Source organism: Echinops telfairi, unplaced genomic scaffold, assembly GCF_000313985.2.
Source record: "Echinops telfairi isolate 266 unplaced genomic scaffold, ASM31398v2 ScPeMD7_31;HRSCAF=116, whole genome shotgun sequence".
NCBI classification, from domain to species: domain Eukaryota; kingdom Metazoa; phylum Chordata; class Mammalia; order Afrosoricida; family Tenrecidae; genus Echinops; species Echinops telfairi.
The window spans coordinates 45636033-45653727 of NW_022103928.1; the positions used below are offsets into that span (position 1 = coordinate 45636033).

The following is a 17695-nucleotide window of genomic DNA, read 5'->3' on the forward strand; positions in this document are numbered from 1 at the left end:
TCTACTCTGTCCTATAGGTCTGCTACGAGTTGGAATCAACCCTGATTGGCCTGAAATGTGCTTTGGCCATACAGCATAGCTCTTTCCCAACCTATAGCAAGCTCAAGGGGACCTGAAGCTTCTACTTTCAGACCAGGAGCCCCTGAGACACCGGACACTGAGGAAATGGAGAACGAGGGACCACATGGAACACTGCTAATTGATTTGTGTCACCCCAAAGATATGTTGAAGTCCTTGCCCCTGTTCAGTAGACCTTGGAGATATTGTAGATCTGGAGGACAGGACCAAGGGAGGACACAAATTGTCCCTATCTACCCTGTAGGAGCCCTGGTGGTGCAGTGTCTTATGCGATAGGCTTGTGAGGTCAGCAGTTTGAATCCACCATCCAGTCTGTGGGAGAAAGATGTGGCTTTCTACTGCTATAATGAGTTAGTCTCAGAAACCCACAGGGACAGTTTTACCCTGTCCTACAAGGTCACCATGCGTTGACATCAACTTGATGGCAGTAAGTTCTGTCTGGTTTACCTACCCTGTGGGGTTGTGGGGTTGGTGGTGTTGGACTGATAACCCCAATATTTATTATAATACAGAAAATATTGCAATAAGTTGGGTCAAAAACATTCTTTGGTTTCCCAGTTCGATTTACACCATTCAATGGCTTTGCATACTACGTAGTCTATGAAGTGCACAATGATGTTATTGTTCCTGTTGCTAGATGCTAGTCTAGTGGGTTCTGACTCACAGCAACTCTGTGCACAATAAAATGAAACACTGACCAGTCCTGTGCCACCCTCACCATGGTGGTTATGGGTGAGGGTTCTGCTGCAGCCGTTGTATCAAATCATCTTATTAAAGGTCTTCCTCATTTTCACTGGCTTTCTACTTTATTAAGCATAGTGTCTCTCTTCAGGGACCAGTCCTTCCCAATAACTTGTCCAAAGGATGTGAGATTAAGCCTCACACTCTTCCCTTCTAAAGAGCATTTTGGCTGTATCTCTTCCAAGACAGATTTGTTTGTTTTTCCACAAAAGTCCATGGTACTTTCAATTTTCTTTGCCAGGATCATAATTCAAGTGCATTGATTCTTCTGCGGTTTTTCTTATTCAATGTCCAACTTTCACGTGCATAGGAGATGATTGAAAAGACCGTGGCTTGGGTCAGGTGCACCTCAGTCCTTAAAGTGACATCCTTGCTCTTCAACACTTTAAAGAGGTCTTGGGCAGCAGATTTACCCACTGCAATGTGTCCTTTGATTTCTTCACTAATGCTTTCGTGAGCATTGATGATGGACCCAAGTAAAATGAAATCCTTGACAACTTCAATCTGTCTACTGGTCCAATTGTACAGATATTTATTTTTATTACATTGAGTTGCAATTTATATTTTAAACTATAGTCCTTGATTTTCATCAGCAAGTGCTTGAAACCCTGCTCAATTTCAACAAGCAAGGTGGTGTCAGCCTGATGTGTACCCATTATACCACAGGGCTACCCTTATTTTCCCCCCCACGGGTTTTATATTGCAAGGCTGTAAAGTTGGAGTTCCCAAAGCCCACACCATGTTTTGAAGCTGGCAGAATGAAGCCCACCCATAGAGAGACAGGGAAGACAGACATTCGGGACATCGTTGGGTCTGTAGTTGAAGCCTCATCATCCCCGAGGCTAGCCTTACTTGCTCTTCTGGGATTTGGTAAAACAAGGCAGAGAACTCAGTGTGGATGCTGTCTGGTGCTCTACCCAGGTCCCCTTACCTGGGGGGTTCCCTCCTACCCTGCTTCCATTGGAATTCTTCCTGGAGAATTGACCTCCAAAGATGGGTGCTCTTGTGGACAGACCATAGGCAACAACTGGTGACCCTGAGTACAAAGGGCAGGGCCTTGACCGAAGAGTCTGGTTCTGTAGTATCAAGTCAGGTGCTTGTGCTCCCAGAAGTCTAGACTCATCTGGGACCATAACCCGGCTTTTCCCTCTCTCTTATCCTGTCCCACCTCACTTCTACCCTCACAGGACTCCTTGGGAGCTCAGTTGCACATGGACTTCAATTTGTAGCCAAGGCCCCAATCTAACACATTCCTTTTTGATTATGACCATTAGAAATGGGCTGTCATTTCTTGCTGGAATACTAGAGACTTAGAATAACTTCCACAGTTCACCTGAGGCCAGAGCCCAACTCTTCCAGCGCCCCCACCCTCCACCTGTACCCCAGGCCACTGCTCAAGTGAACTAGCAGCTCCAAAATCCAACGGCAAGTGAGTCTTACCACTCTTTGTACAAACTGGTCATGAACGGAGTCCTCTACGAAGAGCCGGCCAGCCGCAATGCAGTTCTCTCCTTTGTTGAAGAATACTGAGCTCATCCCCTGCAGTGCACAGGGACAGTGCTGGGTTAGGGCCCTACGTAGGCTCAGGAACCCCTTCTTCTTTTTTAAATCACTCTATTAGGGGCTCATACAACTCTTATCACAATCCATACATACATCAATTGTGTAAAGCACATTTGTACATTCATTGCCCTCATCCTTCTCAAAACATCTGCTCTCCACTTAAGCCCCCGGCATCAGCTCCTCATTTTTTCCCTTCCCTCCCCGCTCCCCGCCTCCCTCATGAACCCTTGGTAATTTATAAATTATTATTTTGTCATATCTTGCCCTGTCCGATGTCTCCCTTCACCCACTTTTCTGTTGTCCGTCCCCCAGGGAGGAGGTCACATATAGATCCTTGTAATCAAAGAACCCCTTCTTAAGGGAAAGGTGGCACCCCACAGCAAGGTCCTGCTGTCACGGAGTGTGTAGACATCACGCAGGCCCCCCTTTACCTTGAGGTGGCAGGGTACAGAGATGAGGTCAGATGCAAGATGGTAGCAGAATGTCACCGTCCATGTTACAGGGAATTGGGATTGGGAGTGAGCACACCTCAGTCAACTGAGAGCCAGGGCTGCTGCATGTGCCTTTTGCCCACTGAGTGGACACCCTGGGGCGACTCCCTTATTTGTTGGGACACTTACTCTCAGGTGGTGTGCCTGAGGGGTCAACAGAAGATCTATCACAGTGATGGGAAGAAGGAGGGGGTCAAGGCAGGAAGGACGCTTTAGTCCAGCAAGGCCTGAGGGAACCTTTCCAGGACTCAGTTCCAGTCCCGCCCAAGATCCAGTGAGCTTGGGAGTCTTTTGTGGGAAATCAATGGGGACTAGAAAGATACCCTAAGGAGAAAGGGAACACGTTTCTCTGGGTGGAGTTTACCTGCCTTGGAAATGGAGACGGTATTGCTTCCAGGCCATGGCCAAGGGCTGTGGACCAGGGGTTTCAGCCTTGGTCCTGGGTTGACATCCTAACCTTATCCTCTTGGGTCTACTCATCTCTCAAGGCTGTGTTCCTTTTTCTACACACACCAGGGTGTCCCATGGTCCTCCAAGGGAGAGTGTGACTTAGGGAAGTAAGGCATCTGGGGGCACCTGGAGGAACACAGCCTTCCTGGTTTTCTCCAATAGGAGTGGAGCAAGAGCCGAGGCAAAATAATAACTACGATGGCCAGAACACAGTCTAGCCTGTGCATGCAGGGCCTGGTACCTTCCATGTGCTTCACATAGTCACCGATTGCATCGCCATAACAACTCATGGGATCATGCCCGTATTATCCCTGCTGTGTCAGTAACAGCATGGAGGCCAGAGAAGTGCCGTGACTGGCCCCAGGCGTCCCACCTCGAAAGCAGTGAAGCTGGTCGTGCGTGCGTGCGCCACAAACCAACCCACCGGTGAGCAGACCCAGGTTGCAGAGGCTGGGGGTTGCTATTCCCACCTCTGCTCGGCATTCTCCTTTGCTTTGCTGGGACAGCGACGGTGCCCTGGCATGGGCGATCGCAGCTCCTCTCTCCTAATTCTGGGAGAGGTGGCTCATTTGGTGGCTTTTTGACTCTGTGGGAATGACTTTTAGAGGCGTGCATGCCACTCCTGGCTCCTGAGTCCTGTTCCTATCTCTGTCGGCCGTGATGACCCTCTGAGCTCCACCACAGGTTTTATGGTGGAATTGGAGAAGGATGTGCCTGGCCTCCCCTCGAGCTGCCTCCCCAGGCCCCACCTCACCATCTGCACTGCCTTGTTCAGGTCGCAGTCGGCAAAGATGATGAGGGGTGACTTTCCACCCAGCTCCAAAGAGACCTTCTTGACATTGCTCAGGGCACAGCTGGAAGGAGCAGAAGGGTTCGTGGGGTTAGAGGGAGACCAGTTCAGAAGACCTCTCGAGCCACAGTCAGGTTCAGAAGGAAGAAAGTCATATGCAAACGAGACCCCAGCCCCCTTAAGCCCCGAGTCCCCATCGCTGCTGACTTCCCTCTCCCCACCCGCTGGGTCATGCCTTCCGCATACCCAGACGTGCCTCCAGCTAAGCGCCTCACTGTAACTGTTCCCTGTCGCCTCCTGGTCCCAGTGGTTCTTCCTTCAGAAGCCCGCCCATTTCATCTCCTCTTTTCCTTCCTTCAGGCTTCTGCTCAAGGGTCACCTTCCCAGGGTGCCTGCTCTGGTCGCCCCACCTCTCTACTGCACAGCCTCTCCCATGTTCCTCAACCTGGGTGTTTTGGCTCTCTCTGCTGGACTCTCAGCTTCCAGGCAGGGATGCACTATCCCTAGTGTCCAAAGCAGTGCCCAGCATACAGTCGGTGTTCAATAAAATATGGGGGTGGGGGTAGGGAGGCAGAAAAATCAATCATCAACAATGATGAACAAGTTGGAGGTGCAGTGGCTACGGAGGTCAAAGCATCTCATTTGTAGAGAGGCAATGGGGTTCCATCCATGACGCACCAACAGGAAAAATTTTAAAAGGCACTGCTGTTCCGTTCTCAGAAGGATGCTCCAGCTTCAGGGCACCTCTAGGGAAGGGCCTCTGCTCAGAAGAAAGTCCTGGCTCCCTGATTCTGGGAAGACCAGTTGCAGAGCCTCTTAATTATCTAACTCTGTCCCCCATCTCTCCACCCCATCCCTTCCGTCTGCTTTGAAAGCTACAGAACTTGTCAAACTACATTCAGGGAGCTGACTGGAAAATTGAGGACGGGAGAGGAGGTCCCCTGTCCGGCTAGCAGCCCATCTGAGGGGCCGTTGTTGGAGCCAAGATCCCAGGAATGAGAGATGAGATCTTTGAGATTATGGACGTCCATTCAAAGGAGAAATTGGTTTTAATAATATTCTATTTCACTCAAGAATAAACATATTATCTTAGCTTGTCATGAAATAACATTACTAATGAATACTTGACTTTTCCCCTCTTCTAAATCTGGTATGTGTTGTACATTTACAGTGTCTAATGTCCTCATGCATCTCAGGGCCACACGCCGGGCAGCGCAGACCCTTGTGGGTCTCAGCGTGATCAGCAAGCAGCACAGCCCTCATTCAAGAGCTTTCCAGAAACACAACATCCCAATGACCAAACAACACACAATCTACACACGTCCAAGTTGAAGAAACTTGATCTAGATGACACTGTCTATCCACTTCCAGACATTGCCACCAATGGTGGCTGTTTCTAGGGCCAAGTGTGGCCTCTGGCCCACCCCCACCCCCACCCACCACCCAAACCCCAGGCACGTACCTTTTCATAATGTGCTTTCCCACCTCTGTGGAGCCCGTGAACCCGATTTTCCGCACATCGGGATGGTCTGAGAGTCTCTGGCCCACCAGCGTGCCTGTGGAATGGAAGAGTGAGTGGCAGAGCCAGGGTGGCCCTCATGGTGCCGGGTGGAAAAGATGTGGCAGTACCCGCTGCATGCCCACTCAGAGGGCCACACTCTGCTGTCCTTGCTGCAGGGGTCCTTGCTGCAGGGGTCTCCTGCCGCCAGAGCATGTGGCTCACTGTTCCCCATGTGACTTCCCGTTTTCCAGGGTCCTTTCACTCTCCCCAGGTCCCCAGCAGAGACACAGAAATGCCTGACCAGGCCTATGGGGAATATGTTGTCCCGAGCATCATAGATTCCAAAGGCCTGTCCTCAGGAGCACAACCTGCCTAGGAGAGTACTGGCTCCCGAGGAGCTCAGCTCCTGGCCCCATCATACTCCACAGCCATCCCAGACTACACAATGCCTTGCATAGCCTCCACCGCCACCTCTTGTGGCTCATTGCTGTCCAGGCTTCAGGTCACTTTCAAGGCCACTTCAGGGTGGGTTTCCTGGCATTGCTTTCCCACAGACTCAACGCCTCTTTCCTCCTTTGACTTCTGCCTCTCTCCCCTCTTCATTGTCCTCCGGCTTCTTGGTCTGCTCTTTCCCATCTTTGTTCACCACTGTTCCTCCACTTAACCTGGGAAGTTCCCAAGTATCCCACTCCCTCCTGGGCCCTCTCTCCCTCTTCTCACGTACACTGTCTCCTCAGCTGATCTTAGTCAGACTCCATGTCTTCAAATAACGGCTCTAAATCTGTCCCCCGATGGACTCAAACAGCATTACTTGCTGTTGTTAGCCTAACTCACACTAGGCTTTCCTTGATACCTCACCCCACTACACTTCATGCCCTTAGGACGTTCTGTAAGTTGCTGCCTGGCTCAGAGGCAAACATGATGTTGCTTGAAAGAGCCTCCAGTCAAGTCTGAGAATCAGACTTGAGAATCCCCAAAGCTAATTCCTGCTGTTTGGTGAGTCCAGGAGACATCCTGAAACTGGCCTAAGGCCTGACGAATCTTATTCATCTGTCTGCTTGCTCATGGTCAACAATCGCGTCCCGTGGTTATCCTGAAACCTGAGTTAATGTAACACATTTGCCTGTGACTCCCCCAAGGTGTGACTTCCAAAGTAAAACATGTCTCATCTCTGTGTATTTTGATTTCAAATGGTATTCTCTCAGGTGAGCCTGTGGGGAGGTCAGAGTCTCTGCTGGTGTCACCGTCTGTACATTTTTCTCTTTCTCTCTAACTTGGAGTTCGTGAATTGGCTCTGTCTGGGCTTTGCGTGAGTGTGATTCACAAAGCAGTTGTTCCTGACACCTCCCTAGCCACAGCCCAGTAACCAGCAGGCCCCGCCATCGCTGCTCTCCTGAGTCCAGTGATGAAGGTTGTGGTGCCGCAGCCCTGGACCCTTTCGACCTCTCTCTAGATATTTCAAGCTGGATACATGCAATAAGCATAGGTGTCATGTGTCTATTTGTGTTGTGTTTTTATTTCTATACCCAGCAGAGGGATTGCAGGATCACACGGTTGTTGTATTAGATTTGTTTAAGGAAGCACCACACTGATTTCTGTAGTGGTCGTATGAGTCTACAGCCCCACTAGCAGCGTCTGAGCTCTCTCCACACCCTCTCCAACATTTATTATTTTCTGTGGGGTTTTTTTCATTTTCATTTCACTAAGAGTATCTATGTGAGGGGGTAACTCATAGTTTTAATGTGTGTGTCTCTTCTTGCTAATGAATATGAAGATTTCTTCATGTGGTTGTTGGCTCTCTGGATGTCATCTTCAGGATATTGTCTGTGTTTGTCCAGTGCCCATTTTTGTTTAGGTGATTGGCATTTTTCTCTATAGATTTTTGAAATTAGTCCTTTATCCGATGTGTCACTACTAAACATTTTCCCCAATCTGTGGGTTCTCTCTGAACTCTTTTGATGAAGTGGTTTGATGTGCACAGATATGGTATTTTTAGAAAGTCCCAGTCCTTATTTTGTCTTCTATAGTGTGGATATAGCTCATTATGTTCAGTAGTGTACTTATGATTTACATGAGGGCCCTTAAGTTTGTCCCTATTTTTCTCATTGATGGTCTTTATGGCTCTAGGGTTTATAGCTAGGTCATTGATTCGGCTTGAGTTTGCTTTTACACATGGTGTGATGTTTGGGTCCTGTTTCATTCTTTTACAGGTGCAGATCCATTTTTCCAGCACCATTTATTGAAAAGAGTATATCTCTTCCACATTTATTGTGTTTTAGGCTTTTATCCAAAACCAGGTGTCTGTCGATACTTGGTTGTATTTCTGAGTTCTCAGTTCTAATCCATTGATCTTCATGTCTATTGCTGTATTAATTCCTGGGGCTATATAACAGATTTTAAAGTCTGACAGTGAAAGGCCTCCTACTTTGTTTTTGTTTTTAAATAGTGTTTTATTTCTCCTGGGTTTCTTTCCTTTCCATGTAATGGTGGTGATTGGTTTTTCCACCTCTTTGAAGAATTGTGCTGGGATTTGGATCAGAATTGCATTGAGTTTGAAAAGTGCTTTTGGTAATATTGACATTTTCACTATACTTAACCCAGCAATGTTTGGGTTTTTTATATATATGATTATATCATCTGCAAAGAAAGAGAGTTTTGTTTCTTCTGTGCCAATATGAATGCCCTTAATATCTTTTTCTTTTTGAGATGTCCATTGACATTTTTTGCCCAGCTCTTTTTGCCTCATTATTTCTTCCATTTGCTTTAGCTACCCTATGATCGAGAGCAGGTTTCAAAGTCTCTTTTGACAACTACTTTGAACTTTTCTTTCTTTCATGTCTTGCTGATGATCTTTTGTTTCTTCATGTAGGATGTTCTTGATGTCCTGGGGACAGAGTGTGAGGAGGGAGCCTGGTCTGACCCCCCACAGTGGGGCAAACCAAGAAGGGAACATAACAGACCATCAATGGGAACAACTCATGAAGCCCCTGAGATATACTGACAATAGACTTCAAACCCAGAGGGGCAGTGCCCGGAGCCCCGCTGGACTGCTGGGGAGATAGTCCCAAAGGTCAGCGGGCAGACCTAGAACTATCTATAGGGGTTTTGTTTTTGTTGGTTTGTGCTTAGTCTTCCTTGTTTTGTTTTGTCTATCTATAGAAGATAGGCATGAGAAGCAGACCCGAGGAGAAAGCAAGGGACCGATGGTTCCAGGGAGACTTGGGGAAGGAGCAAGCGGGGGAAAGGGAGTGGTGAACAAATAATGTCATGGACAGGGGAACAACTAGGGATCTAAAAACCAATGGCGAGGGGGGTGTAGAGTTCCTGGTGGTGTTGGAGTAGCTGTAATCAAGCAAAGAGGAATTACTGAGAAGCAAATGAGTGATAGTGGGGCAGGAGGCAGATAAAAGGAAATAGAGATAAGAACCAGGAAGCAAAACCATTTACAGAGGTATATAGATGTGTACATTTGTAAATATATTAATACATAAAAATAGGGGTACAGTGAACCCTCGCCACTTCGCGCTTCAACTTCCGCAGCTTCACTCTATCGTGGTTTTTGCATAACAGTGCATGCTCTGTCATTACTGCCACTGATTGACTCATACTGTACACGCTTGATGCCATAAATAATATAATAAATAATAAATGATAATTTTAACATCCAAAATGTTTTACTGTATTTACCCTTTTTCGTTTAATAAATTGGGTAATACGAGTGTAATGGTGACTAAAGGGTGTTTTTTCATGTCCTCTATGCTCTAACTACGAAAATATTTGATTTACAAATAAGGAATCCTACTTCACAGAATTTCATTTATCACGGTATGGTTTGGAACTGATTAACCACGATAAACGAGGGTTCACTGTATTGGACTACGTATATATAATTATACTGACCAGATCCAGGGAGGATGTTGATCACACCCTTGGGGATGCCAGCCTTCACAGACAGCTCTGCAAACTTCAGGGCTGTTAGTGGGGTCACCTGGGTAAAGAAAAAGGAAAAAGAAGGTTGAGTAAAGGGAGATAGATTTGGAAGTGGAGTGCTAACATCCCCCCCTGATCAATCGTCTTCGGCAGCTTTGTACCAAGCAGGGAGGATTGGCTATGGATTGTGAGACCAGGAGAATTCCAGAAAAGGCACATCCCACCAGACCCAACTCAGCCACCCTTTACAACACCTGCTGGGAGCTTGGGGCATGGGCCACCTGATCTATGGTGCCTTTCTTGCTTCTCTGTCCACCTACGACTCCAGGGCTGGACCAGGTTTAAGTCCCCATGGTCGTATTTTCATTATTTATTTATATTCATGATAAATTGTTTTATAAGCGGCTCCGTACATCAATTGTTGCCAAACACATGTGTATATATGTTGTCATCATCATTTTCAAAACATTGTCTTTCTACTTGAGCCCTTGGTACCCATGATAGTATGTATTTCTTTTTCATCTGCTCACCTCCATTTTGCCAGGAGCACAGATTCCAATCACACTACTTGAATAGGGCTCTTGGGGAAAAGATGAGGTCGTCTGCTCCCATACAGCCCGGCAGCTTCAGAAACCCTGTATGGAGTCACTCTAAGTCGGAATCAACCGGAGGGAAGAGGGTTGCTTCTTTTGTTTTTTTGCTTGTTCATTTGTAGGTTGCTCTCCAAATGCTGACTCCTCCCCTGTCAGAAAGTCAGCCAGCCTCTCCTCTGAGAAGTGCCAGCACTTGATGTGAGACGAGCTTCTAGGGGCGTGAGGGCTGCTTTAGCTGCACCTCTCGGGCCAAGGTAAGCATCACTTGCCCTGTATCTGGATGTGAGGCTTATTACTGATGACTCCCAGGCATCAAAAAAAGGGAAGGGGGTTCTCCTGCTATTCAAATCTCCCAACAATATTTTCCCTCTGGCTTCCATGTGCCCATGTACGCTTCATTGTAAAGAGTAAGCTGTGTTCCCCCACAAGGGCCTTCAGTTCTGGGTGTGCACAGGCCTGCCCTCAGCAGTGGGCATACCTAAGAGCCGTGTGCCCGTTGAGGTTACCATGGACAATAACCTTGGCTTGTCAGCGACACTCCCACAATAAGGAAGGAGATGAAAGGTCTCAGCATTAGGGTGGTGATGAAATAAGTCCCTATACATAACTAAGAACCTAATTTGTTCTTGGCCATTAAAAAGCCCGACTCCTGGTGAATAATGTGCCAGCTGTCATTGGGGTTTTATGATGTCTGTCCTCCTGGGCACACTTTTGACAGCCATGTGATGGGGAGGCTTCATAGCATTTTCCCTTTAATTCCTGGTAACAGCCCTGGGAGGAAGGCACGATGCCATCCAGTTTATTCCTGGTCAAGGTGACCCTATAGGACAGAGAAGAACTGCCTCTATGAGTCTCCAAGGCTATACATTTTTACAGGAGCAGAAAGTCTCATCTTTCTCTTGAGGAGCAGCTGGTGGGTTTGAACTGCCCACCTTGTGGTTAGCAGCCCATTGTGTAACCTGCTATGCCAAGGCAGGTAGAGATTATTTCTATTAGAACAGATGAAAACACTGAGGCTTACAAGGGGAGGAGTTAGAGGGATGACTTTCCTAGTGTCTGGAAAGCCAGGCCAGCCCCCTGAGTCCCTGTTTCTTCCCCTTCCCCCACAAACAATTTGATTCGGCTGAGTTCCTCTTTCTAAGGCCCCAATCAAATGACAAGTCAACGAGTACAGCTTCTCTGTGAGGGGCAGGGGTGGGTGGGCACACAAACCCTACCACTCACCCCATTTCCTTCTGGGACTTTGGTCTCTGAGGTCAAATAAGATAGGAACTGAAAATACAGGGAATCTAGGGCGGATGAGCCCTACAGGACCAGTGGTGTGAGTGGCGAAACAAGGAGGGTAAAGGGAGAATGGGTAGGAAAGAGGGAACCGATTACAAGGAACTATATGTGACCTCCTCCCTGGGGGACAGACAACCGAAAAGTGGGTGAAGGGAGACGTCGGACAGGGCAAGATATGACAAAACACCAATTTATAAACTATCAAGGGCTCATGAGGGAGGGGGGAGCGGAGAGGGAGGAGAAAAATGAGGACCTAATGTCGGGGGTTTAAGTGGAGAGAAAATGTTTTGAGAATGATGAGGGTAATGAATGTACAAATGCGCTTTACACAATTGATGTGTGTATGGATTGGGATAACAGTTGTACGAGCCCCTAATAAAATGTTTAAAAAAAAAAAAAGAGGTGACCGCATCAGCTTTATGAATAGGGTACTCCCTTCGGTCTTAAAGTATGTCACTGAGCAGGTGCGTCAGGCAGGGTGGGCTCTACTCTCAAATCAGGAGTGCTGAGGATCTACCTCTATTAACCCAAGCAGACGCAAAACATGGTTGGCTAACTTGTCTCAGTCTCATAGGTCCGAAAAAAACCCTGAGCCAGCATATGGATAGCGTTCATCGCTAGCCAGCGTCATGACTGGCCCTTGGGAGGGCCACTCTGTCTAGCAGTGCCCTGCACTCCTTGGGGAGAAACCAGTGTCAGGGTAGGCAGAGGGACCAGACGTCCGTTTGATTCTCCCCTTTCAGGGTGAGCTCCTGACATTCAGGACAGTCAGGGCGCTGTCCTGGTGGCCCGGACCTACCTGGGCCGGCTTGATCACCACGGTGTTCCCAGCAGCCAGGCAAGCAGCAGTCTTCCAGGAGAGCATCATCAGGGGGTAATTCCAGGGGATGACGATGCCACAGACCCTGTCACACAACAGACGTGGGCCTATGTGTCTCCACATGGCCTCGCTCCTCCTCCTCTCTCAGGGCAGACAACCCAACCTCAGCACCTACATCCCTTGAGAGAGAGGCCACTTTTCAGTCCCTGACATTTTTGTCTGACTTTGGGTGGCATCATATCCTAGTAGGGTCCCGTCGTTTATCATGGAACGAGTGGGCTCTCTGAGGGTAGGTCCTGACTTGGCAAATGCTGCAGCAGGCAAGACAGGGAACGATGCACGGTATGCTGGTATGAATGAGGGCCCAGAAGGGGGTGGGAGGTTAAAAGGAATGGTCAGGTAGACTTGACAGGGGTCCTCCGGGGGATGAGACCAGGTGTCACTCGTGTGGAAAAGAGAATGGACAGAGTTAGCTTGGAAGATGGGTCCCGTTGACTCTGCTTTGCAACGAGAGACATCCAGTCTGCCAGTACCACCTCCTGGTCCCAGAGGCAGCTTTGGGCTGGGCCATGTGGGTCTCCTACTCCTAACACTTTGGAGGAGAGAAAAGGGCTCCCCATGGTCTCAGGAACTGGAGAGTTGCAAGGGCTAAGCCTGTGCAGTTTGGATCCTGTATTTCCCTGGCCCTTCTAGAATGGGCTGATCCTAGTAGCTATCTGTATGACTGTCTGGACAGGTAAATGAGGTAACCCACGTGGGAGCTCATCACAAACCAGACCGTTGCCTTTGTCATGGTTCTCAGAGAACATTTCCCCCAAAGAGGACTTTTCACCTGGGACCGGGCAGTGGGAGGAGCACATGAAAAGGCCCACAGACCAAGAGGACCCCTTTGGGGCCTCACAGCCAGGGGAGAGAGATGAAGCCAGCAGGGGAAGTCGCCACCCAATCCTGTAGGCAGGAAGAACAGCCTCCCTTGAATGCAACAAGGAGCCACCAAGGGGCCTTAGAAAGCTGCCCTCACATACCCCTCGTGACCACCCAGGGGACCCTTAAGAAATAGGCCTGAGCACAGGCTGCCAAACATGAAGGCTTGATGTTCCCGGAGCTGTGGGATGATGAGGGATGGGTTTAGGGATTGGCTGAGAGAGAATGTTTCAGAGGAGTCCCTGGGGGCGGGGACTGAGTCTCCTGGATCTGCAGCGCATGGCCTGGCACAGGGTGCAGACCAAGGAGGGTGAGAGGTACAGGGACTGGCAGACTGATCATTGGCCAGGCTGCCGCGGGAGTCTCTGTTGTGGAGGAAACTGTGTTTACTGCCGTCTTAAAGATGGGGAATCTGAGAGATAGAGAGGCTATCCACTGACCCAAGGATGAGCTGGGACTCACACCCCTTTCCTAAAACAGGAGTGACCTCTACAGTGAGGAGGGGAGGCCCAGAGCTCCGCGATTTCCCTACTCTCAGTCTGCTCACCTCATAGTCACGAACTGCCCTGCACCCCGGTTTTTGGATAAGCACTACTCTGTGAGGTACTAGGAACAAGGGCAGAGGGGAGCAAGAGGCCAGGGCTCAGGATCTGCCTCACTCTTGACTACTGGCCATTTGCCCTCGACATGTCTACTCCTCCCTCATTCAGTTTGATGGCAGGAACGCTGCTATCGGGACCCGCCCTTCCAACTGGCTCTGACCAGACAGAACCTGCGCTAGATCGGAGGGATTCCGTTGTCCCGCCCAACCCCGCTCAAACATCTTGTGAAGCAGGCCTCTTAGGCATACCCCTCTGGAGCGGGGTCTCAAGGGTGGCGCTGCTGGCATCGGGGGCTAGACAAGCCTTTGTAGTTGGAGGTGGTCCTGTGAAAATCCCAAATGTCTCCCGATGTTGCCCAGTCCCAGCGGAGAACACTGTTAAAGGGCAGGCCCCTGGTGTCCAGCCTGGCTTCTCTGCTTTTCTTCACCCAAAGCCCACACTTCCTGCAGCAGGAACGTCCTGCGCCAGCGGGTCCTTCCATAAAGGTGTGGCTTGCTCATTGGAGCTGCTGTTTAATGATCCAGGTAATCCCTGCACACCTCCTCTGTATCAACCCCGGTGCTAAAGTGGGGGGTGGCTTCGATCGTGGTCCCCAGAGGTAACAGCTCGGAGCGGCTGCCCTCGTGCGCGGGCCTCTGCTCAGGCTTTCTCCTCCTTTCCCAGGAGTCACCCCCCACCCTTGCCAGACCCGTCCCCCTCCCACTCTGTTTGCCCATGCACATTCTGAAGATGAGCCACAGGACCTACAGGATTGTTGGGGCGATGCTCCAGAGCTCATCTCACTCGGGAAGGCCTCTCTGGGACATAGCACCCCCCAGATGACTCCTATGGAGAACTCTGTGGATAACAGGTGCCCCATGCCAGGCAAACGGGCGGTGGAGGTTCTTGGGCTTACTTCGTGTGCACACGTGCATGCCACCACGCAGCCTCTGCCCCGGGGAGCATTTGGAGACCCGATCCAACTGCATGTCCCCAGGAGTAGGACGTATGTTTCCCTCTGCTTTTGCAGCCGCTTAGTAGCAGCGATCTTTTCACCTGGGGCCCCTCTGATTGGAGAAATAGGGTCTTTCACGGTGGGTTTTAGGTTGCTTTCCCTAGTCCTGGTTCGATGGCTGCCCTTTCTTACGTGTATGGGACACTTGCTCTTGTGTTGGGTGCCCGATTGCCACCTTTGCTGTTTCTTTCTTTAAAATTTTTAATTCTTTTCTCCTTTGATATCTAGGAGCTGTTCATTTTCATGCACAATGGTCATGATACTCTTTTCAGATCAATTATGTTGGATGTGCGTACTAAGTCCCTGGAGCACCATGACCCTGATACAGGGTGGTGATGAGGATTCAATACAATTAGACTTTTAAATGACCTAGAACAGTATTGTGCCCTTTAGTAACGATAGCTACTTTCATCTGCTAGCAGGTAAGTTCCCTAGGGTAGACATTTTCATTAGCTTTGCACTCTATCTGAGCGCTACTTCTGAAGGGTCTGTCTGGTGAGTAAGGTAGAGAGGAGGCATGAGCATCCCCAGGGTTGGGTGGACGCCACTTGTGTTCTGGGAAGGGCTCGGTGAGCACCAGGTCCTGCCTACTGGTGGGACTCACCCAATAGGCTCCTTCTTGGTCAAAGTCAGGTTGTGGTTGGGCCGGGCCTGGTTGATGGGGATGGTAGAACCCTGGAAAGAGAAAAGCGGCATTGCTGGGCAGGTTTTACACACCTCCCCCTCTCGGTCCGGTTTGTGCCCTGTCTCTTGATACCCAGGTGGGAAGGAGACTCAAACCACCAAGCTTACATTTGGCAGCAGGAATTTGAGGAGTTTGGAGAGTATCCAACCCAAAGGGGCTTCCTTTTTGAGCCTGACAGACGGATCCCTCGGTCAGGAAGCAGAGCGAGTACGGAAAGGACTTTGAGATTTATATGGAGAAAGGGTATGGAAGTTGGAGGGTGGGAGGGACCCTAGCTGGCAGAGCTGCTGGTGAATCTGTCAACAGCTCTGAGGTCCAGGGCAGAGGTCCACTCTGCTGGAAGTGCCAGGGGTCCAGAGGCACAGCAGCAGATTGAGGAGCATGGGGAAGCAGCCTCTTTTTTCATGATGCCCCTGTCCCTCCCCAGCCCTGGGTGCAGGAAAAGAGGAGCCCCAGGCCCTGAATTTGCCAGAGACATGGGGAGCAATGTGGTGTAAGTCTCCCCGAGTACGAGTTTGTCCATCACTGCCCGTGCTAGGTAAAATCCCTCAGTTGGCCCTAGGAGTCCACAGCCTAACCTCTAGGATATGGGAAGATAGCACATCTCAAGAGGACACAGTGAGTAGGCTGAATAGCATTCTACATGTCTCCTTAAAAACAGCTCCCACCAATCAAACAACTTGATCGATGAGAAAGAGCAGGGTTGGAGTGGAGACCTAAAGCCCATCTGTAGCTAATTGGATATTCCCTCACAGAAGGTTTATAAGGAAGGGCTGATTCAACCAAGGTGTAGGATAGCACTGACGAGATGAGTCAAACATCATTCTTCTAGTTTCTGAATGCCTCCCCTCCCCACTACTACCATGACCCAGTCAATCCAGCTATACCAGAGAATACACATTGGTACAGATAAAGAGCTCTCAACACATGGAATTCAGGAAAGATTAACCTCTCAGGAACAGTAATGGGAGTAGAGATATCATGAGGGTAGGGGGATGGTCAGGGAGGGGAAAGGGTGAGAAAGGGGGAACCCATCACAAGATTGGATATGTGCCCCCCCCCACAGAAGAGGATGAATAACAGAAATGTGGGTGAAGGGAGACAATGGACAGTGTAAGATATGAAATAACAATAACAATACATAATTGATCAAGGGTACATGAGGGTGGGAGCGTGGGGGAGGGAGGCGGGAAAAGAGGAGCTTATACCAAAGGTTCAAGTAGAAAATGTTGTGGAAATGATGATGACAACATATGTACAAATATGCTTGATAACAATCGATGTATAGAATGTTATAGGAGCTGTAAGAGATCCCAATATAGCGATATAAAAAATAAAAGAAAACAGGAGCCCTCACAACTGGACCAATAATCAACAACATGATAAATGAAGAAAATACTGAAGTTGTTAAATATCTTATTTTTCTGGGATCCAAAATCAATACATGTGAAAGCAATAGTTGGGAAATTAAACTATGAATTGCATTGAAAACAAACAAATAGCTTTCCCTGTTTGGGGTGGTAGAAAAGGAATTCAGAAAGACTTGGAATCCAAGATCAATAAGTGGGGTGGGCGGGGTGCAGTGGGGGTATTACTTGCAAGGACAGGAGACAAAGATTCCAGCCAAGAACCATTAAGGAAATGGCTCCTCAGTCCTCTAAATCCCACCAAGCCTTGAATGGGGTGGGAAGCAAACTCTTCCCAAAGCCTCTACATCAGAGCCCACGGGCCAACACCTGGATTTTGTCCTTGTGAACCTCCCAAACCTGCTTGGGCTTTCCACCTGCAGAATGATGAGTTATTAAAGGGGTGCTGGGCTAAGCCCCTTTGCACTTTGCCAGAGAGTGGCATTCAATTCCTAGGAGCCCTATGGGACAGAGTCAAATGTCCCCTAGGGTTTCCACGGCAGCGTACTTCCACATCTGTCTCATGTGGAGCTGTTGACCAGGGTCCTGCTAGCTAGCAGAGGAAGGCTTACCCGTGGCTCCCCCAGAGCTCCCGGGACTCAGTCCCCGTGTGTGGTACTTTGTACAGAAGGAGTAGGAACCTCAAACACAGCCCTTTGGAGCTTCCCTTCCTGAGGGCCTAACCCTGCATGGCCTCCCTTGGGGTAGGAAGAAGCGGGACTCCACCTGGATCTTGTCACACCAGCCGGCAAAGTAGTGGAAGGTCTGGATGGACATGCCCACGTGGGTCTTCAGGGCCAGCGTGTAGACCGCACCTGCATCCAGAGCCTCGATGACGGCCAG

The 17695-nt window shown here is 49.3% G+C and overlaps 1 protein-coding gene across 1 annotated transcript in view; it reads right to left on the reverse strand.

Moving 5' to 3' along the window:
• The window catches only part of ALDH1L1 (aldehyde dehydrogenase 1 family member L1), a 55202-nt gene that overhangs the window by 12362 nt on the left and 25145 nt on the right, over window positions 1-17695 (reverse strand). The window contains exons 13-19 of the mRNA XM_045289839.1: window positions 17579-17695; window positions 15366-15436; window positions 12221-12326; window positions 9515-9602; window positions 5576-5669; window positions 4078-4177; window positions 2260-2358 (exon numbers count right to left, since the gene is read on the reverse strand). The exon at window positions 17579-17695 is cut by the window's right edge and continues 3 nt beyond it. Coding sequence (XP_045145774.1) covers window positions 2260-2358; window positions 4078-4177; window positions 5576-5669; window positions 9515-9602; window positions 12221-12326; window positions 15366-15436; window positions 17579-17695 — 675 coding nt within the window. The remainder of the gene's footprint in view (window positions 1-2259; window positions 2359-4077; window positions 4178-5575; window positions 5670-9514; window positions 9603-12220; window positions 12327-15365; window positions 15437-17578) is intronic.